Below are 25,036 nucleotides of genomic sequence, written 5' to 3' on the forward strand. Positions count from 1 at the left end.
AAAAATCGAACGTTTTCAAACCAGCAAAAAAATCGAACGAATTAAATAACGTTCGAATCGAACGGTGAAAAAAACGTTCGAATTCAAAAATAATTTGATCAAACCAAAAAAAAAACAACAATTTTTGTTTTTTAAAATCTTTCTTTTTTCGTTTTTTTTTTGTTCAAATTAAATCATCATCATCATCATCATCATCAAAAATCTATAAATAATTAATTAATTAACAATTGGAATTTTTTTTCTGGTTTCGAGGTCAAAAATATCAGGGGTTGTTTTTTGGTTGTTTCAATGTTTTGTTTGTTTGGTGTGTGATCTGTTGGTGCTTATCAAGGTGAGTAGATTGTTGGTGAAGATTTTTTTTTCAAAATAATTCTTGGTTAATGTTGGATATGTTGTGTGTGTGTGTGTGTTCAGGTGATATTTCTTTAATTTTGTTTTTTGTAAATTTAAAATAATTTTTAATTTCAATTTTTTCCTTTTTGATTGACAGAAACAAACAAAATATTTACTGTTGTTGTTGTTTAATTAATGGTCGATTGGCAAATTGTTTAAAAAATTTTAAATCATTCAATGACCAACGATATGAAATTGGATCAAAATAAAATCTTTTAAAACTATTAAAACCTGAACGATCAAGTTCATCAAAATTTAAACGTTTTGCAAATGAATTAGTAAAACCAGAACGATCCATTTCATCAAAATCAAAACCATGTTGTTGTTGTTTACGTTTAGCAAAACCAGCAAAACCCGAATGATCAATTTCATCAAAATTTGCTGAACGTTTAGCAAAACCATTAAAACCACTGCGATCAATTTCATCAAAATCATTAAAACGTTTAGCAAAACCAGCAAAACCCGAATGATCCATTTCATCAAAATTACGACGTTTAGAAAAACCAGCAAATCCTGAATGATCCATTTCATCAAAATCAGCTGAACGACGTTTATTAAAACCAGCAAAACCTGTATGATCCATTTCATCAAAATCAACTGTACCACGTTTAGCAAAACCAGCAAAACCAGAATGATCCATTTCATCGAAATTCATTCCACGTTTGGTTGGTAATAAACCAATCATTGGATCGAATCTATTGAAATCAAATTGAAAAAAATCGATAAAAATTATTGATGATAATAATCATTATGAAAAAACAAATGACACAAACCTTCGTTTAGAATAACCGATCGATAAACCTGTCATTGAATCGAATGATGATCGACGATTACGTCTACCACTACCACCACCAACACCATTATTCAACGATAATAATGATGGCGATGATGATGATGATGAAAAAATGGATGCTAAACGTGCACTAACCTCACCGGAACTATAATTATCCAAAATACTGATTGTGAAAGTGAAAAAATGTCAACAAATGAAAAAAATAAGATTTGAAACCAAAAACACAGAGACATACCTAATATATTGCTTGGCTGTCAATTTGTTCGGTGTTATCAAATTGAATTTGTTATTTTCTATGTTCAAAAAAAAGAAGAAGAAAAATATTTTGAAATCGAATCAAAATGTCCTGAATGTCTCAAACCCAAAACACACTTACTAGATTTGATTTGTTCAATAATCCTTGTAAGCTCACCATCCATTAATCGATCAAATATATTGATAAATTGTTGACCATCCAAACGTTGTAATATGTTGTTGTTGTTGTTGTTGTTGTTGTTGGATTGTTTTAATAATTCTTGTATAATAATATTATTGATCGGTTGATTGTATGTCGTCGATGTTGATAATGGTGATGACGATGATAATGATGGTGATGAAGAAGATGATGATGACGATGATGATGATGATGAAGATGTTGGTGTTTCTTTTGTTGAATCAAGCTTTTAAAAAAAGAGAGAAAAAAAGGTAAGTTTTTCTAGCAAATAAAACGACGATGGTCGATATAAAAAAAACCAAAATTCCAATGAATAAACAAAATTGGCAAATCTCATTGCAAATACAAACAAACAATCTTCCATCAAAAATTGATTTGGATGAGGATTGTTCATTTTCCCATCACATAGATCATCATAGATCATGCAATTTTCAAACGCAAAAAAAAAGAAAGAAAAATCTCAATTCAAATCCAAGATTCTATGAAATTCTGTGATTCTCTTTCTCTTTTGCACACAAATTTGCTATTTTTAAAAAAACTTCCAATGAAAAATTCCTATATTGGCTATAATCCTTTGAATCCTCTCAACGAAAAATATTTGAAAAAACCCATTCATCCAACCATCCATTGGAGAGATAACAAATATCTCTGGGTTTATTATGTTTGTTTGTCAATGGCCAAAAAAAAACAAGAAAAAAATTTTCTCTTTTTTGGTTAATTATTCAAAAAAATGTTTCCATAATGTTTTTTTGTTGCTGTTGGTGTTTAGGGATGTAATGTAAACAAAATGAAGTGCGGAGGGGGGTGAACAAACAAGAAGAATTTTTGTTTTTGAAAAAAAACAAAATTTTCAAATTTTTTTTTCGCCAATCAATAATGAATATAATGTGCATGGGTATGTCATTAATGAATGGGAATTCTTCTTTATCAGGATGTTCAAAACAAAAAAACAAAAAAAAAACTGAATTAAAAACTTTTTTCGTGCCAACGGGGTGAAGAGAGAGAGGATTCTCCCTTCACTTAACCCCAATGGACATTATCTGTAATGAAATTTTTTTTTAAATTTCAAAAAAAACAGGAAAAAAAATCCAATTTTTCATTGGAAAAATTTCTGTAAATTTTTTTCTCTACTTTTCTTTACTACTTTTCAATAAGTTAATCTAAATTGAGATAATGATGATGTTTACTTGACTTTTACTGAATAATTTTTTTTTTGTTTTGTTTTTTTGCTTTGCTGAATTAATTTTTTGGGATTTTCTTCTTTAAAATAACCAAAAGGTTCTTTAATGATTTCCTTTTTGGTTCTTCTCTCTGTGTGTTAAGTGTGTGTGTTTTTGTTCTGTGATAAACACCTTTAATGATAATGATTATAATTAAACACTTGTAATTAACATTGCTTTGCAGGTAAGATTTTTTTTTTAATAGAAAAAATCCGTTTTGTTTGATTCTTTTTCCTGCTGCTGTTTTTTTTTTCAACGAAGATAACCAGAATTTCATTGAAATTTAAAAAACAAAATCATTAATTTTTAATAAATGAATGGAAAATTCTGGAACAGGATTAATGTTTTTTTATCTTTGACAAAAAAAAAATATTTAAGCTGATCAACAACAACCAAAAAAAAAAAGCATTGAAAAATCAATGATGATAAAATATGACTTGAAACAGAAGAAAAAATGATTTTTTTTTTCACTTACAATTTTTTGATTTGAAAATAAATTATCCAATTGATCATCAATTTGTTGTTGTTGATTTGTTGTTGTTGTTGTTGTTGTTGTTGCCATAACCATTAAAATTGATGATTGATTCAATAATATTGATATTAAACAACCAATCATTAATATAAAACGTTTATTTGAATAATGATTATTATAATGATTATTTAGCTGATAATAATGTTGATCATGATTCAACATTGGCCATAATAATGACCAATCATTCGCAATGGAATATGATGATGATTTTCTTGATGACATTTTCGAAAACAAAATGATGATGATTCGATTAATGATTCGATCTGATTGATTATCGTTTGAAAATTTTTATTGTTTTTTTTTTTTTTTTTTTTTGTCAAATTTCAGTATCGTTGTTGTTGTTGTTGTTATTTTTTTACCATGATCATCATCATCATCATTCGCGCCCGATTTTTTTTTCTTCCATTTCTTTGTATGTTTTCCTTTTATATACCGTTGATCAACAACCGATTCAAAAAAATTTTTTTTTCCAATTTTTGGACGCAGAATCGAAAACAAGCGGACATAGAATAATCGTTGATGATGATTATGCGTTGTTTCTTGTTGGCGATTGCGATGTTGCTTCATCGAAGTTTTTTTTTTCTTCTGAAAATTTTCCAAAAGTTTCTGTAAATTTACCGAACATCACAGAACATCAACAACAATTAATTTTTTAAGAAAATTTTTCACAGATTTTCTTTTCTTTCATCCACTTTGTTGATGATGAGAAACAAACAAAAAAAAACCGGAAACATATTTTTTGTTTGTTTTGCCTAATTGAAACATTGATGGATTCCAATGATGGAATCCAATTTTTTTTGTTTCAAAATCAAAATAGATCCAAGAAAAAAGGTGGAGCCAATTCTGGAACAAAGGCGGAGATTACAAGAATAACCTGACTAACTATGTTTGAAGAGATAAGAGAGAGAGAGAGAGAGAGAGAGAGCCATTGGGCCTGTATGGGATGACAAACAGAATTAAATCTGACAGATTGTACCCAAGAAAATTCTTGAATATAACCGCTAATTTAACCGATAATATATTTTTCTCTCCCTTCTCTTCTCTTCTCAACATGATTTTAATAACCGAACCAAAGAAATATCGACATTTGAAATTTGTTTTTGTTTTTTTTTACATAAACCATAAAAAAACATGGTCAAAATCATAAATCAGGAGAATTCAGTGATTTGGGGAAATTTTGTTTTTTGTTTTTTCTTTTCGTTATTTATTGAATGACAATAACCCGATGTTCTCGTTTGTTTTGACATTTTTTCTTTCGTTTTCGTTTTCATCATCTGATCTTTGAATATTTGTTCATTGTTGTTGTTGTTGTTGTTATTCAAATAAACAACAACAACAAGGTGATAATTATTTATGAAAGCCATAATAAATTTTCCAAAAATAAATTTCTAAATTGGCATTTTATATATTGGTGTGTTTTACTTGTTTGTTTCTCTCTCTCTCTCTCTCTCTCTCTCTCTCTCTCTCTCTCTCTTTGGTTTATGGCATTGTTTCTTGTTGATTGAAACGTGACAATAGATCATAATGATGATGTAATATATTCCTCAATACATACAGGATATTTGGAAACAACAAAAAAAAAACGCAACAAACAAAAACAAGAAAAACAAGAAGAAAATTTTGAAATTCAAAAAGAAAACCGTTGTTTCGTAATAATAATAATAAGTGAGAAACAAAACAAAAGCGCAAAAAAAATCTTAAATCCAAAAAAAACGAAAAGCAAAAATCCATTTTGTTGAATAATAAACAAAAGTTGCAATCACAACTTAGCTTGTAAATGATGTATTTTTAAAATTCTTTTCATTTTTTGATTGATGAAGTTTCAATTCTGCAAAAATTGCCGGTTACCGAATCATGTTTCTCATGATTAGTAGTTTTCTTGCTCGAAATATTCACTTAAGTACGCTTGCTTTTCTTCTTTTTCTTCTTTGTTTTTCTGGTTTCAGCAAAACAGCCCAAGCAATATTATTAATAGAATGATTATTTTTGAAAATCACCAACAACAACAACAACCAACCAACCAACCAAGAATAAAATTATTAAAAATAAAATTGTTGTTGTTGTTGTTTGATCTGTTGTTTTTTCCCAAACAAAAATTCAGTGAATCAAACGGTGAATGAATGAAGTGTTAAATTTCAAATATTTCCATTTTTTTCAAATCATCAGAGGTGTATATGGTTTTCTTTTTTCCTTTTAAAAATTAGGAATTTCTAAACATAGCAAATATGGAATGTTTGTTGAAATTGAGAACATTGGCTTGTTGTTGATGGTGATGGTGGTGGTGGTGTTCTGTGATAATTCAATGGTGAATGATTTGAAGAAAGAAAGAAAGAAAAAAAGAAAGATTTTTGCCTGGATAACGCAAACCAATTATGTAGAATTATTTATTATTGATGATGATTGAAAAGTGAAAGTGAAATGGAAAAAAATGGAAAAAAATTAGGTTCATCAAAACTTGTTTAACACGAGAATTTCGCTGGTTTGTAACAAACCAGATTGATGATGATGATGATGATAAACCAACAAATAAACAATGGATGCAATATTTCATCTTTGTTTGTTTCGTTTCATTTTTGTTTGATTTTTTTACGCATAATGATTCAATTCTTTTCAATTGACAAATTTGGCATTACCTTTATATCGTATTGAATGGAATGTTAATCGCTTTATCATTAGCAAGATGGACAATTGGAAAAAAATTATCCAATTTTTCGCTAAATTACAAATCATTATTACAAAGTTCAATGTGTTTTAATTCTTTTGGGAAAAATTTTCCTGCCCGGAAAGTTTCCAAGACATTTTCAAATCGAAAAAATTTCAAAAATCCCTAAACATCAATTTTGGCACAAGGAAATTATAATGATGTCGGTGATAATGATGATGATGATGATAAACATACACTGACCGAATCTACTGACCAACCAACCAAACATCCATCAACTAGATTAACGCACGTTTTATTCTCGATTGTTTTGTTTGGTTCTGATACAACTTTACATAATAAAATAAAACTAACAATAATTGTACATGACATTATGAGGAATATTATTTCAATCATCCATCCATCCATTTGTTTATTTGTTTTGATCAAAACCAATAAAACAACAACAACAACAACAACAACAGTAACAATGTCCAGATTGAAAATAAACTTTTACATTTAAACACACACACACGGTTTTTATTTACAATGAAAATAAAAATAAAAAAAAACATTTGAAGAGATAGACATTCATAAGAGATTTTGAAGCAAGACAGGAACATACTTGAAACGCAGGAAATATTCCCGACAACGTAAGAAATATTCCCGAGAAAAACAACGATGATGATTTAATAGAATAAAGTTTCTCCATTTTGCATTCTTCACATCTTTTTTTTTCATCATTGAAAAATGATCCACTTTTTTTTGTGAATATTATTATTATTATTGTTTACGACAAAGTTTATAAAATAATCATAAGTGATCCATTCATTCATTCATTCATTCACACATACTTATGAGCAAATCAAATGTTGAATTTTTTTCTGTTTTGAAGAAAAAAACGAAGAAAACGAAGAAGAAAACTTATGATTATAGCTCAATTCAAGTAGGGTTTTTCTTTTTCTTTTTTTGAAGAAAAAGAAAGAATTTAGAGATTTTTTTAAAAAAATATTCTTATGTAAAGAACATCTTATGAACTTTTCAAAATAGGAAAGAATGAAAGGAAAAATATATATCCGATTGATAAAGTGTGTAGTGAATTCTTAAATAATAGATATTATACAGAAAAATGATCAAAATCCAATGATATTTATGATGTTCATTGAATTTTCTTTCATTCATTCATTGGATCATCATTTGATTTGAAAAAAAAGCAGAGATTTTTTTTTCTCGCTAATCTCTCTATGACGAACATATTTTATATCAGTTTTTCTTTTCTCTCTCTCTCTCTCTCTCTCTCTCTCTCTCTCTCTCTCTCTCTCTCTCTCTCTCTCTCTCTCTCTCTCTCTCTCTCTCTCTTCCCATGATAAACCGATAAAAAAGAAGAATAGTGGGGCCAAGAATGATGATTGGAAACTGAGAAATTCAATCGAAATCCATTTTTGAAATTGAAAAAAAAATCTTCATTTTGATATATCATCGACAAACCATCATCATCATCATCGTCAAATACAATGTGCTAAATTTACAAAAAAAAATGGATCAAATTCAATCAATCAATCAATCCAGAAAAACTATTCAATCAAATTTGAAAATTCAATTGGAAAAAATGAAAAGTTTCCAATCGTCAAGTGTGAGTGGGGTTAGGGTTAGGTAAAATTGATAAAAAAATGGCCACTTGGTTTGAAGAAAGTTTTTTTAACGTTGAATGAGATTTAAGGGAGATTTTTTTTTTTTTTGATCAAAATTAAATCAGCCAGAAAAAATATCTACGTTTTTTTACGTTAATTAAATCAAATAACAGACAAAACAGAACAACAACAACAACAACAGAATCTAAACACCGAGATAAGCTCATCATCATCATTGAATTCTGGATGAAACCAATGAATTAAGGGCGATTATTTGATACCAGTGTAATGTGATTAGATTGAACCGAAGAAGAAATTTTCCATGGAAAGCAGGAAAATTTTCCATGAAAAAAAAGTTTAGATGACGTATATTTTTTTGTCAAATTGATAATGAAGAAAAATCAATTGATTTGGCAAAAACAAACATCGAAAGAAAAACTTTTCAAGTAAAGTAAGATTTAAGTCATATTTTTGGTCAAATATATTTTGGGGATTATCTTCATTAGCGAAATAATGGAGAAAAGAAAAAGACAAATCCAACAGAAGAAAATCTTTTGTTTTTTGTGTTTTGTTTACTTGAAATTCTAATCAAATACCGGCATATCAATAATAAGTGTCAATTTCAAAGACGAAAACAGAAAACAAACAAAAAAACATTGTCAAGGCCATTGATGATGATTGAAATTGAACCGATTGACCGTATCAAATGAAATTTCTGCCATTGTTTTTTTTCAACTTAACCTTTTTGACTCTTTATATAATGATGATAATGAATAAAAATGAATCAAGTTAATGGGAAAAAAACGAAAAACAAACGAACAAAGTCCAGGTACATGTTAGATAGGAATAATAACCGAAAAATTTTCATTGTTTGTTTATCATTAATTTTTTTTTTTTTTTTTTTTTTGGTTTTTGTAAATCAGATTTTATTTAACTTTCTCTGTCTGTGTCTGTGTGTGTGTCATTGTTTCGTATCATTCATAGTTTTGGTAAATATTATTTTTCTTCATTTTCCTTTTCGCCATCATTAAAAATTATAAGAAGAAAAAGAAGAAGAAGGAAAAAAGTCATCTGATTTGATTTGTTTGTTTTGGTTTGGTTGGTTTGTTTTTTTTTCTTAACACAAATCTCTCTCTCACTACATCAATGTCATTGAGGATTTCCGTTTGTTTTTCTTAACTTCTTTTCACTCTTGAATTATGTAAAAATGAAGAAAAATGATCAGGAAAACAAAAGGTCACGATGATGATGATGATAATATCGATCATCTTTGATGATCATCATTACATTTCACACACTATCAATCAATCAATCAATCATTGATCAATATTGAACTATATTTTCGACAAATGATGATGATAATTAATTAATTGATAATGATAATGGTTTTTAATAATACAGGTGTGAAAATTGATAATTAATACAGGTAAAATGACTGAGAATGAGGAAACCAGGAACAAACCAAAAAAATCAAACATATTGATTGTAATCATGAAATCATTTTTCATTTCATTTATAAAAAAAGGTTACATGTTTCTCAAACCGAAACGAAAATGATCCGAATACTTGACAACTTAAGTGTTAATTTTGTTCAGTTCATTCAATTTAGTTCATTTCAGTTGACCATTGTATTCGGTCAGTGAATATTTTGGTTAAATAATCAAAAAAAATCAAAAAACTGAAATTGAAACCGGAAAAAAAATTTTTTTGCAAATTAATTTTCAAGTTGTAATTTGTAAATATAAATTAAATATGATATATCGAGTTGACATTTAAATTGATTGGTTGGTTGGTTGGTCGGTGTATGCGAATGACAGTCCAAAAACATTGATCATCATTATTATCGAGGAACGAACAGTAAATGTACCAGAAATCAAAAAGAAGAAAACAAAAATGATATTGAATTTTGGCCGGCAGGGAAATGTTCAAATGTTCAATGTCAAAATTGTTTTTTCATTTCATTTTATTGTAGGCGAATCCGGTGTTAATGATGATTAATAAGGAAAAAAAGGGGGATAATCAATCTATTTATTGATTTGTGAGAGTTTTTTTCAAGCTTTTTAAAAAAATTGAAAAAATTTGAAATTTATGAATTTTAGGTCATGACACACCGGGTATGCCTCATTTGATTTATTTTTTTTTGCAAAAAAAAAAAAATTGATAATTCAAATGACACTAATTACCCGAAAAATTAATTAAAAATTTGCTACTAAAAATTGTCAAACTAACAACAAGCATTCAATCATTCATTCATTTTTCTCTCTTTTTTTCCAATGTTTTTCCTTTCAATGTTTCCAAAACTTTTTTTTTTTTTTTTGTTTCATTTGCCTTGGGCAACCAACCTATATAAATGCATTGTTTTCATAATTTTTGTTACAAAAACAAAACAAAACAAAAATTGTATCCATATTTGATTTGTGCAACGAAAAAAATTTTTGTTACATAAGTGTTAAACACAAACATAGTGTTGAAACAAAAAAACCGCAATAATAAAAACCGCTGATCATTGTTACTATTAATAATGTCTTCATTCAAAATCCTATCAACATTTTCGGCAATAATTTTAATTACCGTTATGATTATTGGTCATCATCAACCAGCACAGGCATCCAAACGAAAAGGTGATATTATTATATTGGGTTTTGGGGGTGGTGGTGGCGGAGGTGGCTATGGTGGCTATGGTGGTGGTGGTCATGGTTTTCCAAGTATCATACGTACTGGTGGTAAAAAAATGGGAGATTTTATTCTACTTGGTCGACGACGTAGACGTTCGATTCCGGTTAATGATGATGATGAACAACAACAACAACAACAACAAATGGCTGTCAATTCGGGAGATTTAATTTAAAAAACAACAAAAAAAAAATCAAATTTTACAAATTTCATTTTATTTTATTTTACCTCATTATAATTATAAAAAAAACCATCATACACAAATTCAGATTACAAAACGCTTCATTTTTAATACATTTTACATAATCAAATATTAAAAATCATTAATCATTAAAAATTGAATTTTTTTTTCAAAAAAAAAGTTGATTCGAATTAATTTCGTCGTCTGCGATGATGTCCATTTTCCGGGCTACGAGATCTTGATTTTCGACGACGATGATGATAATCATCTTTATCATCATCACGACGATCTTTATTATGACGATCATTATTGCTATACTTGCTGGATGATGAATGTTGATTTTTTGAATATTGTTGTTTTTGATTATGATGATGTTTCTCAATATCTGAATGACGAGATTTTTTATCCAGATTTCTTTTCCTATCGTCATCATTATCGGATTCGGAATCTGAAGATGATGATGAATCCGAAGAATCTTTTGATTTATGAACTTTTTTGGATTTCTTCTTTCTGGATGAACTTTCTTTTTTATGCTTTTTTTTATGTTTTTTATCAGTTTTATGTTTTGATGATGATGATGATGATTTGTTCAATGATTGCAATTTTTTTAGCAATATTTTTTTCTGTTTTGATGATAATGATTCTAAAAATGATTGTTCAGGATTCTGTACAGCAGCATTCAACAACAGCATTTGATGATGATCATTATTTTTCATTGATTCTGGTCCATAATTTCCATAAAGTGATTTTTTCAATGCTAAACCTTGATCTTCTTTCATTGATTCAATCAATTCATTTGGTTCTATTTTGACTGGTGGTTTATCACCACTGTTTGATGTTTTCGTTGCAGATGATGATGATGATTTATTCGTATCTGTTGATGGATTACCAGCCGGTAATGATGTTGTATTGAATAATGGACATTCACGATCAGTGTTTACATGTCCCCATTTATGACATTTTAAACATCGAACATTTCGAACCTGTATACCGAATGGTTGATCACGAATATCCATATTGTTTTTAGCAAAACTTTCTCTTGGTGCATTACGTTGCCATTCGAATTTATATTGTGGTTCATCTTCAGTTTCCATTTCTTTTGAATTTTCTTTTCGAACACCCGGTGGTGCTTCATACATAAAATTTAATGATAATTTATCTTTTGAATCTGAACCGGCAACCAATAAACGATTATTATATAAATCTTGTTCTTTTTCATATTGTAAACGCATTTCATCTTCTTTCTTTTTTGAATCAATCGATCTTTGTTCAGCCATCCAAACACGTTTAATATTTTCTTTTGATGCAGGATGAAATGGTTTTTTACTCATAAAATTATTATAACCTTTACCCATGATTGATTGATTGATTGATTACTATATCGTATCTTCGTATAAACAGAAATCTAATTTCGCAAATATTAATAAATTTCAAACTGAATTTTTTAAAAAAAAACTTACGAATAAAATTGAAAAAAAATTGATCGAAGAAAATTTCGCAAATATTAATAAATTCACTCGTCAAAAATCATAAACAAAAACCCGTTCATAAACAACGTATATCACCAACATCATGTAAAAATTGATAAATATTGGGGATGTATACATAAATATAAATCGAAAATACATTATTTTTATAATCATCAAAAAATAAAATTTCCATGTTGTAGGGGCATAAAAAGAATCCAAATATTTCTTTTTTAAAAGATTAGGTATTATATAGAGATTGATTCGGTAATATTTTTTGTTCAGCTATATTGTTGTTATATATTTGTCTAATTTGTAAACAAATATATACACTCGTCGTTATATATAACTCATTATAATAATGATGATGATGATGTTTAATTTGATAAAATAAATTGTTATTAATAAATGTTTATTGATTACAAGTTTGAGGATAATTATCGATATTCTATTCTATTTTTGAATCTTCAATGATAAAAAAATGAATTGAATTGAGTTTTTTTCTGTTTGTTTGTTTTAGGTCTTGTTGCCGGTCGGATTCGACAATGTTCGAACCAACAAATCACCAGTTTCATTCATCACCATCATCATCTGATATTGATAATAGTCAAATACAATTGGATATTCCTTTAAATCATCATCATTATGATGATAATAATAATCACCAACAGCAACAACAACAACAACAACAATCATCAATGACATCAGAAACAATGTTGACATCTAATCATCTCGATGGTGATAATAATAATGGTTGTGGTAATGAAAATGATGATGATGATGATCAATTTTATAATGATCTTTTAACTATTGAATCATTGTTACCATGTTCATCATCATCATCATCATCATCGACATCGACTACGACATTATCATCAAATCATATAAATATCAAAACCACAACAAAATTACAATCTGATAAAAATTCTGTGGAAAATGTAAAAACATTCGAAACAAACAATCAAACAAATTCACAACAAATGTCTAATAATAATTTAATAATTAGTTCTTGTGAAAACAAAAGCAACAACAACAATCACATATTAATGATAACTCAAATGTGATCACTACTGACAACGACGATGATGCTTTTTTTCTCATCATTTGATAATTATGTTGTCGATGATGATAATAATGGATCTTGCAATAATAAACAGAATGATATTTTTTCCATATCAACAACAACAAATAACAACAATCAAAAATCATCAAAATCATCTGAAACATTCATCATGATTGAACAAAAAACCAATGATGATAATCAACAAATACGTCGACCAGATGATGATGATGATGAATCTTTTCAACCAAAAACAAAAATAATAAAATCTTCATCGACAATAGAAGAAGAATCATCATTAATGATTATTGATTCGATTGATATGAATGTTTCAAATAATAATGAAAAAAATATGGATAAAGATTCAAATATAGAATCATCAACATTATTATCCGAACAATCATTTGATTATATGTTAATGGATTATGATTGTATTGATAATAATAATAATAATAATAATGGTACAAGTAATGATACTGTAAACAATACAAATTCAAATGATATGATTGATGATGATAATTCGACTGTTGATTTTCTTAAAAATCTTGAAGTATCAGATGATGATACGGATACAAAAAATGTTGTCGATCAATTGTTTATGACGACAAATTTGACGACAACAGAAACTTCAGTACAACAGAATCAAAATGTTTCGAAACAAAATGAAATAGATATTAAACAAGAATCTTCAATATCAGCTACAACGAACAAAGTCAACGTCGAACAATCTAATAAGGATTCAACGCCAATTTCTGAAATCCAACCAAACATATCATCATCGCCTATGACTATCAACAAAACTTCAGACAATCAAAAAGAACAGCAACAAATCAATTCATCAACATTATCGTCTACGACGACCACGACAACAACAACTACATCGATAATATCATCATCATCATCATCATCAACTGTATCAGCAACACAAACATCGATATATTTATCACAAGATCAAGATGAAATGCCTCGACATACAATATGTCCATTGTGTGAAAATACACGTTCATTTTGTTCAAGTTCATCGGTTACAAGACATATACGTTCTGTACATAAATTAACCGATTTAACTGAAGCAAAATATTGTTATTGTTTATTTTGTCAACAATTTCAAGAGGATATACATTCATATTATCGTCATCTTGAACATGGACATCAATTTGATTTGGATAGAAATTTTTCATTATTATTTACAAAAAAAATCTTTGCATCAATCGAAGGTAAGGTTTTTTTTGCCCAAAGATTTCCAATGTTTTTAATCTTTAATCTTTGATTCGATTCGATTTGAATAGAATTTCAACAATGGAAAGATCAAGAATTAGAACCACAAACTGGTTGTCGTTATGAACGATGTTTTAGTTATGATTTTCCTCGAAGTATTTATTATAAATGTTCCGGTATACAATTACAAACACCGATACAAACTGAAACTGATGATCATACAAAACAACAACAACAGTCGATTATATTGAAATATAATCAGAATCCTCAATCTTCAATTAATCAACAACAACAACAGGGTACCATTTCAACATCTGGTTCACAAACAATGACCAAAATAGAAATGGCTGATTTATCGAAAATATTTTCCAGTCAACAACAACAACAACAAACATCTTTATCAACATCATCATCATCATCATCATCAAATCTAGATAATTCAGATAATTCACAAAGTTCATCGACAGGAACTTTGGCGAATGTACAAGGAATAAATGTCAGAATTGAAAATCAATATGATTCACGTATGTATCCATGCCCTTCATCGGTTCGTTTAATATTCAAAAAAAATCATATACAGGTAAGTTTTGCTTTTGGCTTATTTTGTGTGTCGATAATTTTTTTGTTTTGTTTTTGTTATCCAGGTAAATTACATTCCATTTCATTTGGGACATGTATTAACTTCGAATAATACACCGCCATCATCATCATCATCATCTCAACCGTCAAATGTGCAACAACAAGTGTCCAACAATCAACAACGAGCTTCAACAACATCGGTTTCGACAAAAATGCCAAAAAAACAGAATCAATCGATTCAAACACCAGTGCAAGTACAAATACAACAACAACAACCACAACCACAACCACAAACAACAACAACAAAATGTCATCAACCGTTACAAACAAATTTTATTTCAATGTCCAAAAATAAAAATAGTAATAATAATTCTCATCAACATCATCAAGTGGTAGCCATTGCTACCGGGCCAAACAATGGACAACAACAACAACAAACAGCTATACAGATTAGTCCACAACAATTAGCCGGATTAGCATCATCGGGTAATATTCAATTGGCAACAACAACCGGTATAGGAGGATCAAAACTTATTCATTTACCATTTCTTAATTTGGCAACTGTTGGTGGTGGTAATATTGTTCTAACGACAGCTAATTCAAATCAACAACATTCAGCGAATCCGATTCAGTTAAAGCAACAACAACAACAACAATCACCATCAGCAAAATCGACTGCTCATTCATTTCAGGTACAAATTTCAGGTGGTTCATTAGGATCGGCTAAAATATTAACTTCACCGAAAAATCGATTGATGCAAGCAATACCAATAGAAAAAACATCGACAACATTTAAAACCAATGTAGATGTATCGACACAAAGTGATACTTTACCTTCATCAGCAATGTTAAATCAATTGAATTTTCAACAATTAATCAATAATCAATCAAATCATCAACAGAAAATAAAATCACAGCAAATACAATTGATTTCGACTATTCCGACAACTAAGGCATTACAAATACAGCAACAACAATTAAATGGTACGGCCAAAACCACATATCAACCAGTTCAACAATCATATCAGCTAGCAGATTCGTCATCAATATCAACGCCAACATCCGCATCCACATCGATCAATTCTTCACCAATGATGATGAAATTGACAAATGATACACAGGCACCAACATCATCGACTTTAAATTCCACAGTTCAACAACAACAACAACAACAAAGCAATGGATTAGTAATTGTATCATTGGAAAAAGGTTTGGAAACAGTACAAGAACAATCACGGCCACGAAAAAAACAACTTTATCAAATATTTGAACAAATTCTTGAATCATGTTTTACTGAATCAGATTTTGATCTTTTAGAATCATCATTAACATCGATTGCTACACATTTTCAATTGACAAATAATACGATGAACAATAATATACCATGATGATCATCAACGTCAACGTCAGAAACAAATCATCATTCGATCTTCTAGTCCATTCTAATCCATCAAGTATACATTGTCCAAACAAACAAAATTATCTTACATTTTATTTTCCCCATTCAAACTTCTTTGATCATTGAATAATCACAGAGATAACATCCATGTATTTGATTCAACTTTTTTTTGATTAATTCATATCCATTTTATAAAAATTGATAATGACGATCGCAAATGCCTAAAATTCTTGTCCGAATATCTTTTTTTTTTTTTGTTTCATTTTATTTCGATTATCTTTTTCTATTCTTTTTTTTCGATGTTTATTCCATCATTTGATCATTCCGGTTTTTTGTTTCCATTTTTTTTTGTTGTTTTTTGATTTGTCAATAATAAAAATTACATTTTGTTTTCTTTTTGAATTTTCGAATCATTGTTGATCGATGATGAAGTACACTATCGAAACAATCGATTATTGATAGCTATGAATTGCAATATTTCAACAATAAATATAATAAACGATAATGATATCATTAAAAGATAAAAATAGAAAATACTGTACAAATGACGACTAACAGAAATGGAAACAATTTGAAATGTTAGATCGATCATCATCATTATTTTATTATTATGATGATGATGATGATCATGATGAGGATTATCGTCGTTTATTATCGATGAATGAACGTAACGATTGAATGATTTTCGTATTTGTGAATATTCGATATTTTTCCAATTGGTTATTATGCCCGATGAAACTAGTATCGAAACACTGGATAAAAAAAAACAAATGAAAAAGAAAATCAAAAATAAAAATAATGAATAAAATCCAATAAAATATGAATGGACCATTACAATTTTCCAAATGTTTTCCGAAATGGAAATGATTTACGAACTGGTATGGCTGTTATTATCGAATAAAATGATGATCCAATTGTATCTGGTGCAATATGTAATAATCGATTATCTTTATGATGATGATGATGATGATGATCATTTAACAATATTGATACAATATGTAGATATTGTGCTGGAAGAATAAAACCAAAATTATTATTATTTTGATTTTGATTTTGATTTGTTTCTAATTTATTTTCCATACGATAATAAAGTGATCGTAAACATTTTAATGCAGTTTCACGATCTGGTATTAATCTTGATTGTTGATATATTATTTGAAATGATTGAATATTTGATTGACTAAGTGTTGTTATGACAGCTGAATTTTTTATCAATATAGGTAATATTTGACCCATACTACATGCATGAGCAAATTCATCGATTGTAATGATTCCGGTTCGTTCGGATGGTAGTGTCATTAATGAATGTAATTGACCAATATATACATTATTAATAACAATACTGGATAATGTCCAAATGATTGAACAAATTTTTATTGATGTATTGATTTTATTCAAACGATAATATGTAACTTTGAACAATAAACTCAGATTGATCCATATTAGATAATCATTTTTATTGTTGAATTTTTTTCGTTTAAAAAGTTTTAAATGAAATTGATCAAATAATCCAAATAAAACGAACATTGATAATAATATCATCCAAACTTCAAACATAAATGGTTTCCATAATAAATCAAAATTATATGTTTGATGTAATCCTAATCGATTATCCAGATCGGTAATTGCAAATGTAAGACGATCTTGATCATGTGATTCAAGAAAATCCACTACATCGATACGATTTTTTGTTTGACTTATACCACCAATTGCCATATCAATTTTATTATTAACAATCATTCCGATTAATCCGGACCAAGAACCATTTGTTTGTTTATTACCATAACGTTCATTTGTTATAAACCATTCGATTTTAAAACCATAATTTTGTTGCATCAGATTGATTATTTTTGATTCGATTCCATCAACATTGTAATAATCAGTTTGATTAGATTTTAACCAGACAAATGGTGGATTCTATCTTTTGAATAAAATCAAGACTAATCGATAGATTAAATGGGGGGGAAAAAACTTACATTAAAAAATCCAATTCTAATAATTTGATTTGAAATGTTCAATGTTTTCATTTTATTCAATTTTTTTTCAAAATATTTATGATATAAAGTTGAAGGTAGAAAAGTAAATGAATAGATATTATTTGAAATGAACAGAACGAAAAAATATTATCGATTCGAATTATTTTGATTATAATTCAAATTAAGCAATGTAGGAAAAAAATAGATTCATATATCAAAATTTTCTTATTTTTTTCATCATCATATCCTGTTTATGATAATGAAATATTGATCAAGTAACTGGTTGGAGATGAGAAAAAAAAATTCAAATATTCCTTAGTTGTGTCGAAACACGTTGTATTGAACAAAAGCCAGAAAAGATCGATAATATTTTTGTTATTTGTGTTTTCTATTCGTTATATTAGATGAAAGATTTGTAGCAATGAATTCACTGGCCATCGAAATAATTCTGTAATACAATCAATAATTTTTATTAAATAATAAAAAAAATCGATAATTTATGAAAATAAAACTTACTCAACATTCTTTTCGGATAATTTCATAAAACCTTGTTGATAGTTTTGAAGAATATCTAATAATCGTTGTTGTAATCGTTTTAAATAAACAAAACGAATTCGATTTGATTCATTTTGGCTTTGATCAGGTTTATTCACTAACAATGGTCGTGATCGTTTAAAAAATTCGGCAAAACAATCGATTATGAAATCATTTTTCGACGCAAAAGATTGTTGATTTTGATAATATGCAATATATATTTGTAAAAGATGATCATACATATGTAACATAAATGGAACCTGAACAAAATTATATTCAAATAATTTGTTCAAAAATTTCAACTTATTTTCAAATGTATCATTATCATTGATGCCATCATAAAAACGATACAATTGTTCTAAATGTTTTTCAATATCATCACTAGATGTTGGATCATCAAATGATTGTGATATAAATTCCGATACTTTAGTTTCAATATTCGAAACATTCAAATCATCTAATAAAATATCGATAAAATTTTTTTGATCTGTATTTTTGGAATTTTTTTCCACTTTTAATTCTTCAAGTTGATTCATAATATCATCATCCGAATTATTTAATTTTTTACCGGTGGTCAAACTTGATGATAATAAAACCAAATCAACAGGTTGACCATTTTCATCGAAAATTTCCATGGGCTTTTTTGGACGATAATTCGGTTTGGAATTGATGGATGATTGAACTGTTGTTATCGGATCAATTGATGGCTTATCATTGGCAATACTTGATACCGATTCATTATCGTCTCCTGCATTCTGATTAGAGAATTGTGAACAAGATCCGGGTGTAGTTTGAAGTTGCCAATCATCACAAGAAATCGTTTTCGAAATTGTTGATGAACTAATGTTAAATGGATTGGCCAAAGCATTTAAGCTTTTTGGTTCACTTTTCGATTCACTAAGAGTTTCGGTGCAACAATCCAAAAGTGGACTATCATTGTTTTCTGTTGGTTGTGGTGATTCAACAACATCAATTGTTGCAGATTGTTGTCCACATCGATTAAGAGCAAGTTCAACAATGATACGTGATTTTTCCAAATATTGTCGAAGATCTACCAATATACGAATCAATCCATCATTAGTGATTAGTTCCATATTTTGTCCAAAATATTCACGAACAAACAAATCGAAACGATTTTGTAATTGTTGAATATATTCATTGTGTGTACGTAAATTTTCAATTGATAATTGTGAAAGAAGCTTAACATCTTGTGTTTGGCCATAAATATCAAAATATAATTGCCAATATGTTTTATTCAATGTATTATATAACAATAATGATGATGATTGCATCTTCTTTTGGGATTTTACAAATTATTATAAAAATAAATTACAAAAATAAATTTAAAAAAAAATTCTCAATTCTAATTACAATTACAATGATGAAATATCGAAAAACAAAACATTGAATGCTCAACAACAACAAAAAAAAACACAATAACAATAAGTGAGAGAGAGAGGAAAGACTTTATGAAATTCGATTATTCGAAACAATCGATTGTGTTAATCTCGATTGTTTCGTTCATCATTTATTTCTGTCAAATCAAATTATTTTCAAAATTATTTTTGAATTGAATTATTTTCAAAAGAAAATTACAAAAAAATAAATCGAATAATAAATCGGAAACAATTCTTTTTCTGTTTAATAAATAAAGTATTTGGTGTAAGGAAAATTTACAAATTCAAATTGTGATTGTAAATTGATTGTGTTTTGTATTTGTATTTGTTTTGTTTTTGTTGTTATTATTCTGCTCATAGAAGAAAAAAAAAGAATGGAATTTCTTGAAACATTAGGTTATATAATGATTGTAATCGTATTATATAAATTATTTGGATTTACAATCAATTTATTATTATCACAATATGGACGAACAATTGGTTTAGGTGTTAAATATATATCAAGTAATGGTGAATTTGCTGTTATATCTGGTGCAACCGGTATTTTGGGTCGTGAATTTGCACAAGAATTTGCATCGATGGGTTATAATTTAGTATTGATAGCAAAAAATGGACAAAAACTTGATAATTTAGAACAACGTATACGAAGAAAATATAATACAATGAAACATATTATAAAGGTACCTGTAGATTTAACAATACCTGAATCATATGCAACATTAAGACAACAATTAGCCGATGTAAATCAAATTGTTGTTTTAGTAAATTGTATATCATGTTGTCCAGAACCGGCAAAATTTTGGAAATCTTCCGAATCAAAATTTAATCTGCTTATGATTAATGTAATGGCACCATTAATATTAATGGAAGAATTGATGCCACGTTTTATTCAACAAAATAGAGGTATTATAATAAATGTTGGTGCACAAGCTGGTGATTTTCGTTTTCCAAAATATTCAACATATGCTGCTTGTAAGTTACTTCTTATTATTATTATCAATTGAATGAATGATTGATTGAGTTATCATTATATGAAAAAAATCTTATATTAGGCAAATCATTTATACATACAATGTCCGAAATAATGGCTGCTGAATGTATACATACAAATATTTATGTACAAACAATAAAACCATGTTTAATAGCACATAAATCAAAAGAAACAGAAGAATCATTTTTCTGTATACCATCACGTTTAGTTGCATATTCAGCATTATTATCAGCTGGTTTTGAAACAAGTCATTATGGTCATTGGAAACATCGTTTAAGTGGCCTATTATTGAATATAATGGTATTTTTGTTTGGACATCGTTGGACAACATTTATAATTGGTTTATTTATGCCAACCGGTAAAAAAGGTAGCATTAATATTGATCAAAAAAATTTAACACGATCATCATCATCATCATCAATGAAAAAACTGCCAAAATATCCGACACCATCACCATTAACACCATCACCATCATCAACATCACCATTAACATCATTGGATAATAAAATTGATCATGGTGGTGGTGGCGGCGGCGGTGGTGTTGGTAGTAGCCTAAATAGTAGTGAAGAATCAACAGATATTATGATTGATTTTAATCAGGGTAAAAAAACTGATAAAAGATATGCACCAACACCATCACCATTAGTTAATGTATCGGATATGAATGAAACTGAAGTTGTATTTAAATTAACACCACCATCACAAATATTAAAAAATAAAAATGAAAAAAATGATAAAAAATCAATACCACCGCAAGCAAAAATTTCATTAAAAAAATCCGAAATTATAGTGATCGATAAACCGGCAACGGTTATTAATGATAATCAGATTAATAATCAAAATAATCAATTAAAAATTGCAAATCTATCAACAAGATCATGTAAAACACCGGATTTTATTGATTATAATGATAATTTAAATATGACAAAAAAAGAAACAACAATAACAACAACAACAACAACAACTATACAAGATCCAATAATTAAACAAGTAAGATTAGATGATGATTCCAAAAAACAAAATAAAAATGATAATAATAAAATTAATGTTGTAAAAAAAATGATTGATGAAAATCCACCACCACCACCGGTTATTAAACCAAAAATTGTTAGCCTTGTATCGAAAAGTACTGGTTTAGAATCAAAATCATCATTAGTGGATAATAATAATAATGATAAAAATCCACCACCACCACCACCACCACCACCGGTTATTAAACCAAAAATTATTAGTCTTGTATCGAAAAGTACTGGTTTGGAATCCAAATCATCATTAGCGGATAATAATGATTTGAATATACCAACGATCAAACCAAAACAAATGTTGATCAGTAAGACGAACAATAACAACATTAGCAAAAGCAAGACGACCAACATCAGCAAAAGCAAAACGAACAACATCAGCAAAAGCAAGAAGGAAAAAAGCAAGACGACCAACATCAGCAAGAGCAAGACGAACAACAACAAGGACAACAACCAAATAAAAATCGATAAAGATAATATTGATTTTATAAAGAAAATTGAATTTGAAACACCACAAACATTAAAATTTGAAATGACAAAAAGTATTCCAGATAAAAAGAAAAGTATAAGAAAAGGATAAAACAAAACAGCCACCAATACACGCCATTTTACTTAAAAAAAAACAAAATTAAAATCTTTTATTTTTCAAAAAAAAAAAATTTCATTTGATAAATTTAGCCAAATTTTCAATCATATAGATAATCATTAAATCAAGACCGGTAGTATAACCTTCATTAGTTAGTACTGCACCGACTAATTCGGATTGTGGTTGTATCATTAATACAGTTGATGTACCCATTAAACCACCATTATGCCAAATATAATCTTTATATGTAAGATTTGCATTTGCTAAACTAGTTAAATTTGATATCATCCAACCATAACCATAATGTTGTTGATTACCATTTGTATGTAGCATTTTATCCAAATTTTTACTATGTGATGACCAAATTTTTTTCATTGTTTCTGATTTCAATATTGTAGAATTATGACGACCATTGAATGCATCCAACATTAGTTGTCCCCATTTTAATAGATCACCAACAGTAGATTGAATACCACCAGCAGCATAATAACCTTCATATATAAGTGAATCATCAAATACAGCCGTAGGTATTAGACGATGATCAATTAAATTCGTAACATCCATACGACGATAATAACGTGCACGATTCGATAGAATTAAATCTTCTGTTTCAATAAAACTATTCAGTAAACCATTTTGATGAAGAAATTTATTCATTATTTCTGAATATGTTTTATTTTCCATTGTTTCAATAACCGAACCTAATAATTCAAAACCATAATTTGAATATAACCAATCCGATCCTGGTTCAAATTCTAATGGATCATTTGCAAATTTTTTAACAATCGTAGATTGTGAATGAATATTTTTTACGATATTATCCATATCAGTTAGTTTTGTTAAACGTAAACCAGATGTATGTGATAATAATTGCCCAATTGTAATGTTTACTAGTTGATTTTGCCATTTTTTCTGTGGAAAATATTCCAAAATATCATTAACTGGAGTTTCATAATTTAAACGACCTTGATCAATTAATCTACCGATTAAGGCGGATGTAAATGTTTTTGATATTGAACATATACGATAATGTGAATTCATATCGGTTTTGGTTCGAGGATTTTCTATATCCAATACACCCCATGAATGATTATAAATTAATTGGCCACGATGTGCCAAGCCAAATATCAATGATGGTAGGCCTAGTTTTTGTATTGTTTGTTCAATAAATTGATGACCATCATTGATAGCATCGGTGATTGTTGTAAAATTTTTACCAAATATATTTCGTTCAACCGATGATGATAGTGATAATGGTGAAGGTGGTGAAAATCCCTTTGGTTCATTTGGAAATGTTGAAACATTGATCACAGCAATCAATAATAACAATAACCAAAAGGCATGACGATGATAAAAAGGCGGATCGATCATTTTTTTGTCGAAGTTTCTTGTAGAAAATCCGATTAAAAGAAAGAAAATTGGAAATTTTTAAAAAGTTACAAGTTTTTTAAAATTTGTAAATTAAAAACAAAATTGATGATGTGTAAGGCGATTTGGCCAAAACAAAGAAAAAATTCCAATCAATTTTTGATTACTTATCATAACACGATATCATTGCTATTGGCAATGATCAAAAATCAATTGATTTTTGATCGATAACTTTGTTGAGGATTGCTCGATCAACAATCATTGATTATTATATTAATGTTAATTAATTAATGTAACTGTTGTTACCACTATATATACAGACCATAGTTCAGTACTATTAAATATATCTTTCTACCACTCTACCAATACTTCTACTGCACTATACTTTATCAATAGGTTATGGGCCTTGACACGTTTAGGCAGTTTGAAGTATTGAATCGTAATAATGTTATTGCAAAGAATCATGGAGTTGATGATGAAGTCGAAGACGTTATGTCTGTATCATCTGAAATGGCAGGTTTGCCTTGTTTGTCTGATTTGCTGGGATCATCATGGACAGCTGATGAATACTGTGAAGTATTTGCTGATGGTGGTGCAAGTGGACATATTTTCAATGATCGGAAGTACTTCGTGGATCTCCATTCTTGCAAAGTTAATGACATTATAACGCGTAGTGGCTTAGTTAAGGCGTCTCGGATTGGCACAGTTGAACTTGAAATTCATAATGGCTTTGAGTGGAAAACAGTTAGTTTATCCAACTCGTGGTTTGTCGAAAGCTCACCGATGAATTTGATATCACTTGGTCAGTTGACAAAACGTGGTGATATTCATTTTAAGGGTGATTACGACTGCACTGTTGTTTATCAGAGCGGAAAACCAGTGATCTATGCAGATCGATCAAGTAGCCATGAGAACATGTATTTGGTTCGTGCTAGAATGCCGA

At 28.4% G+C, this 25,036-nt stretch overlaps 7 protein-coding genes across 7 annotated transcripts; 2 read left to right on the forward strand and 5 right to left on the reverse strand.

Moving 5' to 3' along the window:
• Positions 1 to 176: 176 nt before the first annotated feature.
• On the reverse strand, positions 177 to 3,757 carry LOC113789699 (uncharacterized). Its single transcript, XM_075823593.1, has 5 exons — positions 3,315 to 3,757; positions 1,563 to 1,845; positions 1,422 to 1,479; positions 1,167 to 1,349; positions 177 to 1,088 (listed from the first exon to the last, which is right to left on the reverse strand). Exons 1-5 carry the CDS (start codon positions 3,591 to 3,593, stop codon positions 506 to 508), a joined length of 1,386 nt encoding a protein of 461 aa, XP_075679708.1. The 5' UTR covers positions 3,594 to 3,757; the 3' UTR covers positions 177 to 505.
• Positions 3,758 to 10,509: 6,752 nt separating this feature from the next.
• On the reverse strand, positions 10,510 to 12,029 carry LOC113790662 (corepressor interacting with RBPJ 1). The gene is made up of 2 exons (XM_027340352.2): positions 11,958 to 12,029; positions 10,510 to 11,902 (listed from the first exon to the last, which is right to left on the reverse strand). The coding sequence occupies exon 2, from the start codon at positions 11,850 to 11,852 to the stop codon at positions 10,689 to 10,691; it is 1,164 nt and encodes a 387-aa protein (XP_027196153.2). The 5' UTR covers positions 11,853 to 11,902; positions 11,958 to 12,029; the 3' UTR covers positions 10,510 to 10,688.
• A 1,015-nt stretch (positions 12,030 to 13,044) lies between these two features.
• Positions 13,045 to 16,621, forward strand: LOC113790663 (uncharacterized). Its single transcript, XM_075823587.1, has 3 exons — positions 13,045 to 14,240; positions 14,313 to 14,821; positions 14,886 to 16,621. The coding sequence occupies exons 1-3, from the start codon at positions 13,046 to 13,048 to the stop codon at positions 16,206 to 16,208; spliced, it is 3,027 nt and encodes a 1,008-aa protein (XP_075679702.1). The 5' UTR covers position 13,045; the 3' UTR covers positions 16,209 to 16,621.
• On the reverse strand, positions 16,463 to 18,129 carry LOC113790668 (uncharacterized). Its single transcript, XM_027340356.2, has 2 exons — positions 17,055 to 18,129; positions 16,463 to 16,971 (listed from the first exon to the last, which is right to left on the reverse strand). The coding sequence occupies exons 1-2, from the start codon at positions 18,053 to 18,055 to the stop codon at positions 16,656 to 16,658; spliced, it is 1,317 nt and encodes a 438-aa protein (XP_027196157.2). The 5' UTR covers positions 18,056 to 18,129; the 3' UTR covers positions 16,463 to 16,655.
• An 89-nt stretch (positions 18,130 to 18,218) lies between these two features.
• Positions 18,219 to 20,861, reverse strand: LOC113790659 (uncharacterized). Its single transcript, XM_075823634.1, has 3 exons — positions 20,829 to 20,861; positions 18,712 to 20,024; positions 18,219 to 18,643 (listed from the first exon to the last, which is right to left on the reverse strand). The coding sequence occupies exons 1-3, from the start codon at positions 20,844 to 20,846 to the stop codon at positions 18,571 to 18,573; spliced, it is 1,404 nt and encodes a 467-aa protein (XP_075679749.1). The 5' UTR covers positions 20,847 to 20,861; the 3' UTR covers positions 18,219 to 18,570.
• On the forward strand, positions 20,410 to 22,780 carry LOC113790660 (uncharacterized). Its single transcript, XM_027340350.2, has 2 exons — positions 20,410 to 21,098; positions 21,179 to 22,780. The coding sequence occupies exons 1-2, from the start codon at positions 20,501 to 20,503 to the stop codon at positions 22,717 to 22,719; spliced, it is 2,139 nt and encodes a 712-aa protein (XP_027196151.2). The 5' UTR covers positions 20,410 to 20,500; the 3' UTR covers positions 22,720 to 22,780.
• LOC113790658 (serine beta-lactamase-like protein LACTB, mitochondrial) lies at positions 22,755 to 24,213 on the reverse strand. Its single transcript, XM_027340348.2, has one exon. It carries the CDS (start codon positions 24,094 to 24,096, stop codon positions 22,801 to 22,803), a length of 1,296 nt encoding a protein of 431 aa, XP_027196149.2. The 5' UTR covers positions 24,097 to 24,213; the 3' UTR covers positions 22,755 to 22,800.
• Positions 24,214 to 25,036: the final 823 nt, after the last annotated feature.

This window comes from Dermatophagoides pteronyssinus, unplaced genomic scaffold (assembly GCF_027571235.1).
Source record: "Dermatophagoides pteronyssinus isolate colony J.1.1.1.1 unplaced genomic scaffold, Derpt_VIB-CSIC_2022.12 sq0032, whole genome shotgun sequence".
Taxonomy (NCBI): domain Eukaryota; kingdom Metazoa; phylum Arthropoda; class Arachnida; order Sarcoptiformes; family Pyroglyphidae; genus Dermatophagoides; species Dermatophagoides pteronyssinus.

What these genes read in the sequence shown, in the direction of transcription:
- LOC113790662 (XM_027340352.2), bottom strand. Translation starts at nt 11,852, where the DNA reads ATGGGTAAAGGTTATAATAATTTTATGAGTAAAAAACCATTTCATCCT.
- LOC113790659 (XM_075823634.1), bottom strand. An exon ending in TTATCCGAAAAGAATGTTGA is followed by an intron (nt 18,644 to 18,711) that starts GTAAGTTTTATT and finishes ATTGTATTACAG; the next exon opens with AATTATTTCGATGGCCAGTG.
- LOC113789699 (XM_075823593.1), bottom strand. Translation starts at nt 3,593, where the DNA reads ATGTCATCAAGAAAATCATCATCATATTCCATTGCGAATGATTGGTCA. An exon ending in TATTTTCAAATCAAAAAATT is followed by an intron (nt 1,846 to 3,314) that starts GTAAGTGAAAAA and finishes TTTTTTTAAAAG; the next exon opens with CTTGATTCAACAAAAGAAAC. An exon ending in ACAGCCAAGCAATATATTAG is followed by an intron (nt 1,350 to 1,421) that starts GTATGTCTCTGT and finishes TTTCACAATCAG; the next exon opens with TATTTTGGATAATTATAGTT.
- LOC113790658 (XM_027340348.2), bottom strand. Translation starts at nt 24,096, where the DNA reads ATGATCGATCCGCCTTTTTATCATCGTCATGCCTTTTGGTTATTGTTA.
- LOC113790660 (XM_027340350.2), top strand. Translation starts at nt 20,501, where the DNA reads ATGGAATTTCTTGAAACATTAGGTTATATAATGATTGTAATCGTATTA. An exon ending in ATATTCAACATATGCTGCTT is followed by an intron (nt 21,099 to 21,178) that starts GTAAGTTACTTC and finishes ATCTTATATTAG; the next exon opens with GCAAATCATTTATACATACA.
- LOC113790668 (XM_027340356.2), bottom strand. Translation starts at nt 18,055, where the DNA reads ATGCAACAAAATTATGGTTTTAAAATCGAATGGTTTATAACAAATGAA. An exon ending in CGGAAAACATTTGGAAAATT is followed by an intron (nt 16,972 to 17,054) that starts GTAATGGTCCAT and finishes TTTTTTATCCAG; the next exon opens with TGTTTCGATACTAGTTTCAT.
- LOC113790663 (XM_075823587.1), top strand. Translation starts at nt 13,046, where the DNA reads ATGATGCTTTTTTTCTCATCATTTGATAATTATGTTGTCGATGATGAT. An exon ending in AATCTTTGCATCAATCGAAG is followed by an intron (nt 14,241 to 14,312) that starts GTAAGGTTTTTT and finishes CGATTTGAATAG; the next exon opens with AATTTCAACAATGGAAAGAT. An exon ending in TCAAAAAAAATCATATACAG is followed by an intron (nt 14,822 to 14,885) that starts GTAAGTTTTGCT and finishes TTTGTTATCCAG; the next exon opens with GTAAATTACATTCCATTTCA.